This window comes from Ipomoea triloba, chromosome 4 (genome assembly GCF_003576645.1).
Source record: "Ipomoea triloba cultivar NCNSP0323 chromosome 4, ASM357664v1".
Taxonomy (NCBI): domain Eukaryota; kingdom Viridiplantae; phylum Streptophyta; class Magnoliopsida; order Solanales; family Convolvulaceae; genus Ipomoea; species Ipomoea triloba.
In genome coordinates this window covers 20,007,638-20,022,177 of record NC_044919.1, presented here as the reverse complement: position 1 = coordinate 20,022,177, position 14,540 = coordinate 20,007,638, and the positions used below count along the sequence as shown (strand labels likewise).

Sequence of the window (14,540 nt, the reverse complement as noted above, 5' to 3'; positions counted from 1 at the left end):
ATATTGTTGCTAATTTATTTATGGAAAAATATTTTAATCTAGAAAGTATTATATTTTTACAAAAAAGGACTTAATCAATGCTATAATTTGTTTTGGATGAGATGTCACATTGTGGTTAACCGCCGGTGTATAGGTGTAATATATCGGCGGTGCATCAAATATTTTCTCATATTATAATATATAACCAATATAATAAACATATATACCAAATACATATATACAAACTTATATATATAATCTAATGCATACAGATAAGCCAACTTTATGAAGATGTGTTTAACCCTATATATATACTTTACATATGATGATGACATTACGTACACACCAAAACCATTCAAAAAAAATTACTAAATAAATAAATAAAAGTAAAAACATACTTACAAAGTTACAGGTAATCGCCGAAATCATTTGAATATACCTGCACATATTACGATATTTATTAGATATGCATATATTCAAATAAATTAATCACACACACAGCATACCACTACTATTCTATAAGTAAATACAAAGCCACAATATATGTATATTTGAACACATATGTACATCAAAGATGCACCATTTACAGAATTATGAGCATAGGTACACGAACTAATACATACAACATTCATTATAGATTAAGTCCAGTAATTAAACACAACTTTCACGAAGGTCATTGGCCACATAGCAAATATACAATTACTAAGTAAATAAATTCTTGGTAGATTTTTTTTTTTTTGAACAAACGTTTTGCACATAAACACTTAGGAAAAATTGCTTTTTATTGTGGGGTAAATAAATTTTGAGTAGACATAAATCTTACTCTAGAAGTCGAAGATTCACTGCCCACACCGAAACACTTTGAGTTGATAATCCTTGTCTACTAGGTCTTGACTCAATGATGAAGAAGGAGAAGACTAAACCAAATGATGGATAATACGCTAGGCCTGGACTACATGGACCGGCCCAAGAAAACAATTGCATCAAGAAAGCCCAAGAAGGACCCTCAACACAAAGCTACAGAAGAGTTCGATAAGGATTGGACTTAGCACTTGTAATATTAGCAAGATTAGGGCTTATTAGTTATAATGTAATAGGGACTCCCAATATGGGGCGGTCCAGGATTCTTATTCCTTGTAGGGCTCTAGGCCCAAAATATGTATAAATAGACCCTCCACAAATGGAGAAAGGACAGACAATCCTGAGTAATACAATACCTATATTCTCTCGCTATATTTGCCTACATATTTCCTATATTCTCGCTATTCTAACAGGTAGTGTTGGCCTGCCTTTGACTATTCGAAAGTCATAAAACCAACATTGGCGCCGTCTGTGGGGATCGATACGAATAGTCTCGTGAGTCTCTACCTTTCACCATCGATCCTCGATTCAAATCATTTGGACCTACACTGGTTTCGACTTCCTAGTGACGTGGTCCCCATATCATCAGGAGGTAATTAAGGCATACAGATTAGAGAGGTGAAGCATTATTGGTTATTCAAGTTAGAGATTACACGGAACCAAGTAAGTCTTTATCCTTATTCTTGTTTTAATTAAGGATCCATGATCATGGACATTGTTTAGTTGATTTACATGTGATTCATTGTTAATTGTGCTTCTGCATTCAAGTTATAAGCGCATAAACGTTTTAATTAACATTTGATATCGGAGTCTTAAATTGATTAATCACTGAAATTAGGGCTCATGATATTTAGGGATTTTTAATTATAATATTTTATTGTGGGTTTGATATTATCATTGTATAATATTTTTGGTGTTCGTCGATCACTGAAATCAGCAAATTAAACATACCTAATTACGAACTGTGTTGTTGAAGATGGTTTAAAGTGGGTGCTAATAACATTTGTTATCACTAGAATCAACAAACATATATGTTATATATGTATGCGTTGTTTATATACATATATTTATGTTTATTGATTTGAACGTTTCTATGAATCAATATATGTACATTCTACGTACTGTTTATACATATAATACATAACTACATATATGTTAGTTATTGGCATAGGGTTCTTGTACGTACTATGTATAATTTGTATCATGTATATGATTTGTGCTATATGATTTCACACTATCAATCATGTATTATATGTTATAAGAGAACGACATATCAATTAAGGCTTGTTCAAATACATAAATATGTTCGTGGAATCAAAATCAATTGAAACCAACAAATATATACACGTACTATTTGATTATATATAAGCTGATTTAGTTGGTTTCTGGAATCGAATATTACGTATGTGTACTCCTATTGTTGGATTATTTGTATGAATGTTAGAATCAACTACTGCAATGGAATCAAACTTGGAGTCACGAACGGCTATGGTGGCGTAGCTGGGTTCCTAGGGCGGAGGGCAACAGGCAGTAAAAAAAAGAAGAAAAAAGCCAGTGGCAGACTCGTATTCCCACCACCGTGTGGAAGAAACGCATACTCACTAGGCAATAAAAAAAAGACAAAAAAAAAGAAAAAAAAATAGCCAGTGGCAGACTCGTATTCCCACCACTGTGTGGAAGAAACGCATACTCACTAGGCAATAAAAAAAAGACAAAAAAAAAGAAAAAAAAATAGCCAGTGGCAGACTCGTATTCCCACCACTGTGTGGAAGAAACGCATACTCACTAGGCAATGAAAAAAAAAAAAGCCATTGGCAGACTCGTATTCCCACCACCGTGTGGAAGAAACGCATACTCACTAAGCAATGATGAAAAAAAAAAGCCAGTGGTAGACTCGTATTCCCACCACCATGTGGAAGAAACGCATACTCACTAGGCAATAATGAAAAAAAAAAGCCAGTGGCAGACTGGTATTCCCACCACCGTGTGGAAGAAACGCATACTCACTAGATAATGAAAAAAAAACAAAAAAAAAGAAGCTAGTGGCAGACTTGTATTCCCACCACAGTGTGGAAGAAACGCATACTCACTAGGCAATGAATAAAGACATATACCCACCACCGAGTGGAAGACATATACCCATTAGCCAGTGGCAGACTCGTATTCCCACCACCGTGTGGAAGAAACGCATACTCACTAAGCAATGGAAGACATATACACATTAGTCAGTGGCAGACTCGTATTCCCACCACCGTGTGGAAGAAACGCATACTCACTAGGCAATGGAAGAATTGTACCCACCACCGAGTGGAAGACATATACCCATTAGCCAGTGGCAGACTCGTATTCCCACCACCGTGTGGAAGAAACGCATACTCACTAGGCAATAAAAAAAAATCTATTTACAGATTGATCGAAACAAAAAGGCACAATTATACTTTCCGAGACTTTGTATTCACAAAATCTCAAGAAAGTGGGGCACTAGATGATGGATAATACACTAGGCCTGGGCTACATGGATCGGCCCAAGAGAGCAAGTATACTTTCTAGAGACTTCGTATCCACAAAGTCTCAAGAAAGTGGGGGACTAGATGATGGATAATACACTAGGCCTGGACTACATGGACCGACCCAAGAAAGCAATTGGATCAAGAAAGCCCAAGAAGGACCCTCAACACAAAGCTACAGAAGAGTTCGATAAGGATTGGACTTAGCACTTGTAATATTAGCAAGATTAGGGCTTATTAGTTATAATGTAACAGGGACTCCCAATATGGGGCGGTCCAGGATTCTTATTCCTTGTAGGGCTCTAGGCCCAAAATATGTATAAATAGACCCTCCACAAATGGAGAAAGGACAGGCAATCCCGAGTAATACAATACCTATATTCTCTCGTTATACTTGCCTACATATTTCCTATATTCTCGCTATTCTAACAGGTAGTGTTGGCCTGCCTTTGACTATCCGAAAGTCATAAAACCAACACCAAGAAACTAAGGCTAAGATTTTAATTTTTCTTTTCTTGGTTGTTCGGCAATGGAGTGCAGGAAAGAGGGAGAATAAATGAAGAAGGAAGTTGAATGTAATAGTGTATATAGATAATGACTCAATTAAAATGGAGTGTATTAGGGAGCATGATATAGGTAACGTGTAGCATTTAGGCTGGAATTGATAATGATGAGGATGGTAATTGCTAGTGATTGGAAGATACTATATATTTATTTAAAAAACACATGTCATTTATATACATAAAACATAATAGGATTAGAATGCAAATGATCAGAATTATAAAACATAAAATATGGATATAAACTATGTGTACGAATATATCACTGCTGGAAATATTCATTTTTCCGACCACCAAAAAGTGGTCGGAAAAGGGTGATTTCCGGTCGGAACAACAGTTTCCGACCAACTTACCGACCACTTTATGGGTTCGGAAAAAAAGCCCTCGGTATTACCGACCACTAGGCTAGGTGGTCGGAATTACCGACTTCTTTTTGAGGACGTCGGAAACATTGATGGAAATCGTCAGATAAAGAGAACTATTTCCTACCACTGGTGGTCGGAAATTGGTCGGAATTACCGTCCACTAGAAAAAATTAAAATTTGAATTACCGACCACCATGGTGGTCGGTAATATTTATAACTAACTGAAATCTTACTGCATATACAATTGTTAAATATCCTGAAAATCATGTTATAATAATGCAAATTTGAACACCACATTTTTAAATTCAACACTACAATTTTAAATTCAACAACAAAATATTAACAATTCAAGGGAATCAAACATTAGTCAATCATTTAAATCCAAAGTGTAGCAATTGCTTCACTATAAAAAATACAGCTATTGTTTGCAGCTATGTTTCACCATCCAAAACAGATTTTCAAATCATTCAAATAATTAATATGCTATCTAATCTTGACTAGAGGGGATAGTGTATCATCATCGGAGGTGGAGGGGGATAGTTTATCGTCATTGGAGCTATTCTTGTTTGGATCTTGATCAAGACTACCAAGATTTTCACTAAAGTTGGCAAGTGTTGCTTCCATTTTTTGGACGATATCATGGATCCTCCGATTTTCCTCATGCATATCTTGTTGCTGCTGTTGCATCACTTGATTTTGCTCCTCTAATTGCTTAATTCGAGCTTTGCAAGATGAATGTGAAGTTGATGGCCCTATATTGGATTTCATGTGTATCATAGCTTCGGGGAAGTAGTATGCGGTACCCGACCCAAATCCTAAAACGTACCCCCTTTCCTCAAACCACCAGTGGCCTCCAACCACACTGCTGATTCTGCCACTTGAGGTTGTGTTTGCTTCAAGTTGGTCACAGTTTCTTGAAAAAATAAAACAAGAAATAGCTTCATAATAGATCCACAGACAATGTGTGATAAAGACCATAATAAGTGGATAGTGTAGACAAGAAAAAAGAAGGAAAGTCAGAAGGAAACTCTTAGATCATAAACACAAAATAGCTTGTTAATGCTTTCATCTCAAAAGGCGAATGCTCTAGTTGCACAATATATATTGTTTAAACTTTCTCAACCTCATCAACTAGTTCTATTATTTTTGTCTTAAATCTATTGTTTTGATATAGAGGACAAAATTTATTCTTTCAGCTTACTGTTACTTGTGCAAAGAAGAGGAGTTTCGTTAATGAGACATGAAGAGAGAGGCAATATATCCTCTAATGGAGAGGAATAAAAAGCATTAGTTAATCATGTGTCTAAAACCTGCATATACCTCCACATTTTGTATAAAGAATATATCATAAGGTTGATCATAACATGCTGCATGTCTGTAGTTAATGTTATATTAAGCTCTCTATTAAGGGATTTACATGCAGACACCTTTTAGAGGAATGTTCTTAGACACTAGAACCCAAATATGTGGTACTCTAGAAAATTTTCAGATGGTTAATGTTGGTTGAGCAATTTCACTAACAATGAATATAGTATGTATTTAGTTCTCAAAACAACATTATGTTTCTTTTTGTTTGGAATGTGTCGCATAAAACCCCTACTTCAGCCAAAAAAGGAGGGGAGGGGGAAAGAAAGTGAAAAACTAAAAGAAAAATCAATGGGGGAGGAAAATGTTTCTGTTCTCCAGAAAATTTGAGCCTGTTACATGTGAAATGTTTCTGTTCTCCAGAAAATTTGAGCCTGTTACATGTGCAGAGGATGGCATGTTTGATGAGTTAAACAACTAAAAAATCATTTTAGATGGCATGTTTGATGAGTTAAACAACTAAAAAATCATTTTAACAATGACATGTTCAGAGTTAAACAACTAAAAAATCATTTTAACAATGACATGTTCAGAAAAAGCAGTTAGAACAAAATCCCAAATGTTTGAGTGTCACTTAAGTATGAAAGCTGTACTATAGAATCCTGAAATATCATATCAACACCACAAAAGTATGAAAACTATAGAATCCTGAAACTCTAGAGCAAAAATATGATCATTACTTCATAAGGTATATAGTCCTTGGCATCTAATATCAATTATAACACAAAATTCAAAACAACTCTTTTCAAGCCCTAAGCACTGAAATGCAGAAAACATATGGTAGGAGATCAACAAAGGATCAGTATTAATTTAACTCGAGATGAAGAAATGTAGAAAACATATGGTAGGAGATCTTACCCTTACATATCCAACCAGATTTAGTGATATACTGAACCTGCAAAAAAAGTTGCATGTTTAGGAACTGATAACTTAGGATAGCAATGCATCAGATTTCAAACCTAATTGCTACTGTAGCCAAAGAAATAGCCATCACCTACATATATCAAGAGGAAATAACAGAAGCTTTACCAGCTTTAGTCAACTCAAGAGAAGTAATTCGTGCTGTGTAATAAGTCCCTCTGGTACTTATCTCCTGTACACGGAATCTGCAAAGTCCTAACACAACTGAATAAGTCACTCTCCCACTTGGTCTCTCCACTCCTCTTGAGAGATGCAGGGCTCAAGCAGCAACTCACCTGCATTAAAAATTTAAAATCAAGACATTGTATAGCACATAACTTTGACCAGTTCAATTTCTAAATATAAAAAACCTGACATTACATTAAATTATAAATCCCTAACACTTCAAACAAAAGAGGATATGTGACAGATTTACCACTTATGCCAGTGAACTTGCTGCAGACTTTTTCCATCATGTTTGTTAAATATGATATGCTAGCTTGATTTTTCAAGGTACACTCTACAAAATCAGTTCCAATGCCTATAACAATTGCATATAATATTTTAATCAAAGAATGAACTAAAGTAACTGATAAACAAGTGAAACTCATAGGAAATCACCTGGAGACAAAGCAGGATCCACAGTACTAGTCTCTGCGGAATCCTGAACAAGGAGAATCCCAATCACTCCCTTATTTTCTTTCTGCCATAACTCTTGCTCCACCAATTTCACACTGCTCAATCAGTAACATTTTTCATCACACACAAATCACTTAGGGTTTAAGATTTAGAGATAAATGAAATTAGGAATAGAACTAACCTGTAGAAATACGGCGAAGGCGACTAGAAACAACAAGGAGCGCATCGACGGCAACGAGAAATAAGCAAACAGCGATGAGGGACGGCAACGGCGACGGGCGGCTGCGAAGGCTAACACAGTGGGCGCTGCTATGGGCGAAAACCTCCATTGACCAAGCTCTGCTATGGGCGACGAAGTTGGTGTAGGTACGGTGACAGAGTTGCAACGAAAGCGCCGACTGAGTTTGAGTAGCGGCTGCGGCGGCGACGGAGTTTGAGCAGCGGGTGCGGCGATCTGCTTTTCTTTTCCAAGTGTTTGAACCGATTCTTTTTCTAAAGTCTCTGTAGTAATACATATAAATCAATTTCCGACCACTAAGTGGTCGGAAATAAAAAATCTAATTTAAAAATTTAAACAGGCTCAAAATATTCCGACCACGTAGTAAAAGTGGTCGGAATTTCCTACTACTTTCTGACCAACATAATTCTTTGACGGAAAAATGAAAAAAAATTACTTTTTGCGACTAGTCTTTTTGGTGGTCGGAAATGAGGTCGGAAAATCGATAAATTCCAGCAGTGTATATTTATGTGTGTGATAGGATTTTTTTTTTTGTTCAACCATAGGCGATGAATATCATGTGCTAGCTTGACAATATTTTCTACACAGTTCTATCAACAGAAAGAGATATATCCATCCTATGATTCTACTCGGTATTTGTTTAGTAGAAAATATTAGGGAACACACTTGGCTTTAGATAGCAGTTTAATCTAAAGAGCCCCCACAACCTTTTATCTCACTATGTGTGTGATAGGATTAGTTATGGAAAATATATATATGTATTCATACCACCGTGTAGTATAAAATCTAATACTAGTATATTTACTTATTTAGGATTAGTAATATAGTAACTATGAAAGATTAGTGTATAGGCTTGATAATAATATTTATGGGTTGTTTGGTTCACGGAATAGGTAGGGAATGACATAGCATTCCCAGTAATAACCTATTCCGTTGTTTGGTTCGCAATTGTATTCCCAGGAATAATGTTCTTGGGAATGAGCTATTACCCTTGCAAGGGTAATAGCTATTACCAGTGCCCCCCCTGGTATTAACCTATTCCTGAGAGCTCAGGAATAGGTATTTTTATTATTTCTTTTTTACCCTTATTTAAACCTAAAAATTTTTAGAGCTCATTTTTTTCCAGATTGAATTCATCGCATCATTTTTTTCAGATTGAATTCATCGCATCATCTCTCTGTCGCACACTCGCACACCTAAACCTAAAACTCATCGCATCACCGATCACCAAACAAAGCGCAGTATAATGTCGGTTGGTACAAACTCCGACGACCTCCAAGCTCTCGCCACCGCGAAACGCCGTGAACTCATGGCGGCGGAAGCCATGGAGTCCGACTTCGAATTCGCATTCCACCTCCAACTCCAGGAAGCCTTAAACGCCTCCCTCTCCCTGCAGCCTTCCAGCTCCACCGATCCCCCCGCGACACCGCCTGACCACAAACCGTCATCATCCGCCGCCACCGCTGCCGCTGACGGTGAAAGTCTGAGTTACACCGCCGCCCTGTCGCAAGAGCTTGTGAAATTCCAGCAAGAGCTCGATGACCAGAAGCTTTCGGTGACGGAGTTCAAGAAAATCCGAGATGATCTTCACCGTTGGATTCACGACCAGAAGTTCGCCGAGGAGATCATGCGGATTCCGGAAGATGAGTGGGAAGATTGGGGCGGCGACTTTGAGCGGCCGTTTGGGGAAGGGAGTTCTAAGAGTGTAAACGCGGAGGTTTTTAGGGTTTATTTTTGAGTCTTCTATTCTCTATGCTTCCAATTATTGTATAGTTATCAGTAATATTCCTTATAAATTTTTGATATCCCAATTCATGCATATTTTTGTAATCATCTTGCATATAATGTGCTTGTATGGTCATGGTAATGGAGTCCAAAACGTTTTGCTGCAATTATACATAATAATAATAATAATAATAATAATAATAATAATAATAATAATTATTATTATTATTATTATTATTATTATTATTTTGTACAAGGGCATTTATGTCTTTTAAATATATATTCCATTTCTATTCCTTCCGCGAACCAAACGCTGGAATACAATTCATATTCTATTCCTTACCTATTCCATTCCTTATGGAATAGTATTCCTATTGAACCAAACGTGCTGTTAAGGAATAGTTTTAGTAACATCCTTTCAAAATAATTTAGGTCACATAATATCAAATAAATTAGTTACAACTAATAATATTTATAACAAAATATTCAAATAACCGTAAATAACCGGGGTATCACACTCTACCTCCCTTAAAAGATGGTTCGTTCCCGAAGCATTACCACTTAGAAATTAAACAATGAGCCTAATAATTAACCTTCACCATTAAAAAAAATAAAACCACCAAGTCCAAATTAAACATATAGCAACACGTACCAAGTATCACAAATCAAAGAAAATAACATAAGCAATTAAATATGCAATGTCTCACCAACTAATATAATCAAATCTAAACGAACTAGTAAACCAATTAACTAGAAAACAATTAGATGAATATATACGTCTCTTGGTAGTTTGCTCTCGTGTCATTGCATCACACAACATCACGAGAAACAACATACCACTGGCCTCAGCTTGAGCTCTACTCATGACGAAGATCCTCCCTCTATTGTTGTTCCCATCATTGGTATTTTGATCTCCATTATCAGTTCCTTGATTATTCCCATTTTGTTCTAAATGACATTCATACACTCGATGTCCCATCTTTTGGCATTTGAAGCATTTCACTAGATTTCCTTGGCAATCCTTCCCAGGGTGTTCATTTCCACATTTCTTGCAGTAGTGATACATCTATGTTCCATTGAGTTTTTGCCCTTGATTTCCTTGCCTATTGTCACCACGATAACCTGCATTGCTCTTATTGTTTTGAAATTGTTGAACCTTGGCCTTTTATCGCCTTGTTTATTTTCTTCATCATTACTCTCCATTCTCTTCCTACTCTTCACGTTGGCTTCTCTTTGAATTAATTCCACACGGTAAAGGTTAGTAGCATTTTTGTATGCCTCATTCAGTGTTTGACATCCAAGGACGCAAATCACCTTTTGAATCCCAAAAGTTAGTCCCTTAATAATGAATTTCTCTACCTTGCTAACCTCATCAGGGACCAACTTAGATGCAAAACGAGCAAGTTCCAAGAATTTCGCATGATACTCTTGCACAGATGAATTGCCTTTCTTCAAGTGCAAGAACTCCTCATACATTGCAGCCTTAACATGGTCAGGGTAGAATCGATCCCTCATAGCAGTCTTGAAGGCCTCCCAATCAAAGTCAGGTTGTTGACGAAGAATATGCCCATTATTTGCCCACCAAATATCAGCTTCTTGTTGCAAGTAGTACACAACAACCTCCACCTTCTGATCTACAGGACAACCAATAGTATCCAACAGTTTATCAAAAGCTCTTATTCAATCCTCAAGCGCACGAGGATCTTCTTGCACGCCATAAAAAGGAGGATCACGACTAGCAACCTTTTTAGCAACGTCATTTCCATTGCCATTTTGAAGTCGCGTAGCACCCAAAGTGTGAGTCAATTGTGTCAGCTGTTGAAGTCCATGAGCTAGTTGAGCATTAGTGGGAGCGTTAGCCTCATTCCCACCATTACCACTTCTGTTAACTGGTGTATCTCTTTTAGGTGGCACGATGATTCTTCTACAACACAATTAACAGCGTTACCGCTGGAGGGGTTGCACTAAATTCTAATGCTTAATCCATCATCCAAAGAGAATACCACTAGCGAAATACCATCACTATAGGTTTTAACAAATCCACTACTACCAACCAGGCCTCTACTAAAGATATCAAATGTCTGGTACTCTGTGATTGTGAATGGGGTCAAGGAAGGTTTTTCACATCGTCTCGGGGCCTGTGTCAGGGGGATCCTTTGTCCCCGAGTCAGTTTATCATTGCTGCTGAGGTTCTGTCCGTGTACTTGGCGCGGGTTTACGAGGATGTCACCGTTCCTCGCTTTACTCAGCCTCCGGGTACTCCACATATCCACCATTTGGCCTATGCAGACGATGTCATCATATTTAGCACATACAAGCAGCTGGCCATTCAGAAAGTCATTGCAGCTTTGAAAGACTATGAGGAAATCTCGGGGCAGTTGGTGAGCTTTCAGAAGAGTGCCTTTTACATGCATCCCCGTACTTCTGAGCGGGTTGTTTCTAGGGTCCGTAGGGCTACGAGTAGGGATGTCAATTGGGCCAACTCGCTGGATTTTGAACCAGCCCTGCAGGGTTGTTGGGCTTATTGGCTTGGGCTAAATGGTTTTTCATTTTTTTTCTTTTTGGGTTGGGTTGGCCCTAATCCTAAATTGCGGGCTGCTGGGCTAATCCAGCGGGTTGAATCACTAAACAAAAATTGAAAAATAAGAGTGAGTATCCAAATGGACCACAATTGGTGGAGCGGGATGAGTTTAAAAAAAAAAATTACCTACCATGCCAGAATGGGATATTGTTGATAAAATTATGTTTAATGTTTATATATATATATATATATATATATATATATATATATACAGACACACACACACACGTAATCTGTGTGTGTACTGTACATATATTTTTTTTTGACATCCCTATCCACATGCAACGGGCCGTAAGGTTTAAGGGCATGCAGTGTGGGGCAGGTGGATAAAAAATGCAAGGAATTTGGGCTCAACTAACATTTATTAAAATCTCATAAAACAATACATATATTTTATTTTTTGAGTTCGTACTGTACATATATATGTGTGTACTGTAGATATTATATATATATATATATATATATATATATATATATAGTACATATATACACAATATATACTGTACAGTACATATATGTACACTATATACAATACACACTATATGTAGTATATCTACAGTACACACAAACATATATATATATGACATAATCCAATGGTTTGGCCCGATAACTCGCCGGGCTAACTCAACTCAATCCGATAATATTTTAGGACCAGCCCATTTAGCTCGATATTTTATTGGGTTGATTTTATCAGTCTTAACCCTATAATTTTCAGGGTTTATTGGGCTAGCCCGTTGGTTTAGGGCCCAATTGACATCCCTAGCTACGGGTTGTGTGCACAAGTCATTTCCTTTCACTTACCTTGGGTGCCCTGTGTATGTGGGGCGCAAAATGTGCATCTATTTTGCTTCAGTAGTGGATAGGGTTAAGGCTAAGTGCCTGAGTTGGCAGTGGCGGGTGTTATCTAAGGGTGGGAAGGCGGTATTGATTACTTCTGTGCTCCAGGCATAAGCAGGTGATCCGTGACTTGGAGCGGTGTTTTGCTAGCTTTTTCTAGAAGGAGTCTGGAGGTGCCCGGTATCACTGGAGTTCGTGGAAAACTCTGTCTATCCTTAAAAAGGAGGACGGGGTTGGTGTTTTGGACTTGGGCTTAATGGTTCGGGCTGCTAGTGCGAAGTTGTGGTGGAACTTTCGCACCGAGTACACTCTGTGGTCAGACTTTATGCGAGCGAAGTACTGCAGTCGGGTTCATCCAGTTGCTAAGATGGTTCAGAACACTGACTCACACACTTGGAAGCGAATGTTGAGCGTGCGGGACGAGGTTGAGCGGGTTCTGACCTGGCGGTTGTTCCAAGGCCGGGTTAATTTCTGGTGGGACAATTGGTCGGGTTTGGGCCCTCTCGGCAGACTCTATCCGTTCCGGGGGGTTTCTTACTCCCGAGACTTGCTCCTGGCCTATATACACGATGGTGCTCTCGACCTGGCAGAGCACGTGGACTTAATAGCTGACGGGGTCACTACGGACCTGTCCCGTTTAGGACAGGGGCCGCGGGATATCCCGGTTTGGACGCCTGCTTCTGACGGTATGTTTTCATTTTCCTCTGCAAAATCTTTGCTTAAGCCTGCTTTGACGGCTGCCCCGGACCCCCTACTTGCTAAGTGCTGGCATAAACACCTGTCGTTTAAGGTGTCCTTTCTAGCTTGGAGGGTGTTCCGGGGTCGGCTGCCCACGGACGATGTCCTGTCTCGCTTCGGCCATGTGGTTGTTTCGAGATGTTGGTGTTGTCCGACTCCTACTTCTGATTCCATTTTGCATATTTTTTATTCTGGGAATACGGCGAAAGCTGTTTGGAGTTATGTGTTAGCGTCCCTTGGCCTGCAGTCCCGTCACCGGTGTTTAAGGACTTTGGTGGGCGGCTGGGGGCGAGGTGGGGCGCGTAATCCTTTATTTTCCTTTGTTATAAGCAGGTTGTCATACTTGGTTTTGTGGGAGTTGTGGAAACACCGTAATGGGTGTATGCATGGGCGTGATTCCCCGAGCGTTGCTCACGTGATGTTCGGGGTAGCCAGAGGCGTTGCAGAGTGCTTATTCAGAAAGTGGCCCACGGCGCATATTCTGCCTCCTAATTGGAGGACCATTGTTGCATACTTGGAGGCGCATGTGCCTCGGCGGGTGGTTAGGGCTATCAGGTGGGCCCCTCCAGCTGCGGGGACTCTAAAGATTAACCTTGCACTTTCTGCAGCTGTAGGGGGGCTGCTGCCTTGGTCCGTAATCAGGGGGGCGGTCTTTGCTATGGGGTGGCGTGGTCTGGGTCTGGGGATGTAATCCGGGGGTTGTTTCGGGTTCTGTTTTTAGGCTTGGAGTGGTGCCTGGCGGGGGGTTATAGGGATGTACTTGTTGAGTCCTCCGTGGCTGAGATGGGAGGTTATTTTGATAGGACTATGGTTGTGCCGTGGGTTCTAGATGATGTCGTGTCTAGGCTCCGGTTCCTGTGTTCATGCGGGTCTGTTGCTTTTGTCCTGTGCCCGCTGCGGGCCAATATGCCGACCTCTACCCTAGCTGACTGGGTGGTTGATAAGCCGAGGGAGTTCACTTTTTTCTCTCTTATGGAGCTGCCACCAAGGGTGCGGGCGCTGCTGATTAATGATGACTTGCCGTACGTGTGTTGGTCCCAAGGGGATGGGGTACAAGTCTAGAGGGGGGGTGAATAGACTTGTATAAGATTTTGCAAATCTTTTCAACCTCTCGTGTGTATTGAACTTAGGATGTTTAAGTTCGATACCTCACGAGGTGAAGACAAAGTTTTATGCGCAGCGGAAATGTTATCCCCTTTTAGTTAGCACGAGTTTGGGTTAGTTCGAGAGGTGTGATTATATGCA

General features: G+C 39.1%; 1 protein-coding gene and 1 long non-coding RNA gene across 3 annotated transcripts; one reads left to right on the top strand and one right to left on the bottom strand.

Annotated features, from left to right (window-relative positions):
* Positions 1–4,924: 4,924 nt before the first annotated feature.
* LOC116015309 lies at positions 4,925–7,657 on the bottom strand. Of its 2 annotated transcripts, none has more exons than XR_004097597.1 (6): positions 7,358–7,657; positions 7,159–7,271; positions 6,974–7,078; positions 6,667–6,833; positions 6,496–6,532; positions 4,925–5,185 (listed from the first exon to the last, which is right to left on the bottom strand). It is a non-coding gene; the product is annotated as an uncharacterized LOC116015309 (long non-coding RNA). The 2 variants fall into 2 exon arrangements; XR_004097598.1 differs by having other exon boundaries at positions 6,974–7,057.
* Positions 7,658–12,813: 5,156 nt separating this feature from the next.
* On the top strand, positions 12,814–13,986 carry LOC116015953. Its single transcript, XM_031256119.1, has one exon. The coding sequence runs from the start codon at positions 12,814–12,816 to the stop codon at positions 13,984–13,986; it is 1,173 nt and encodes a 390-aa protein (XP_031111979.1).
* The last annotated feature ends 554 nt before the right edge of the window (positions 13,987–14,540 follow it).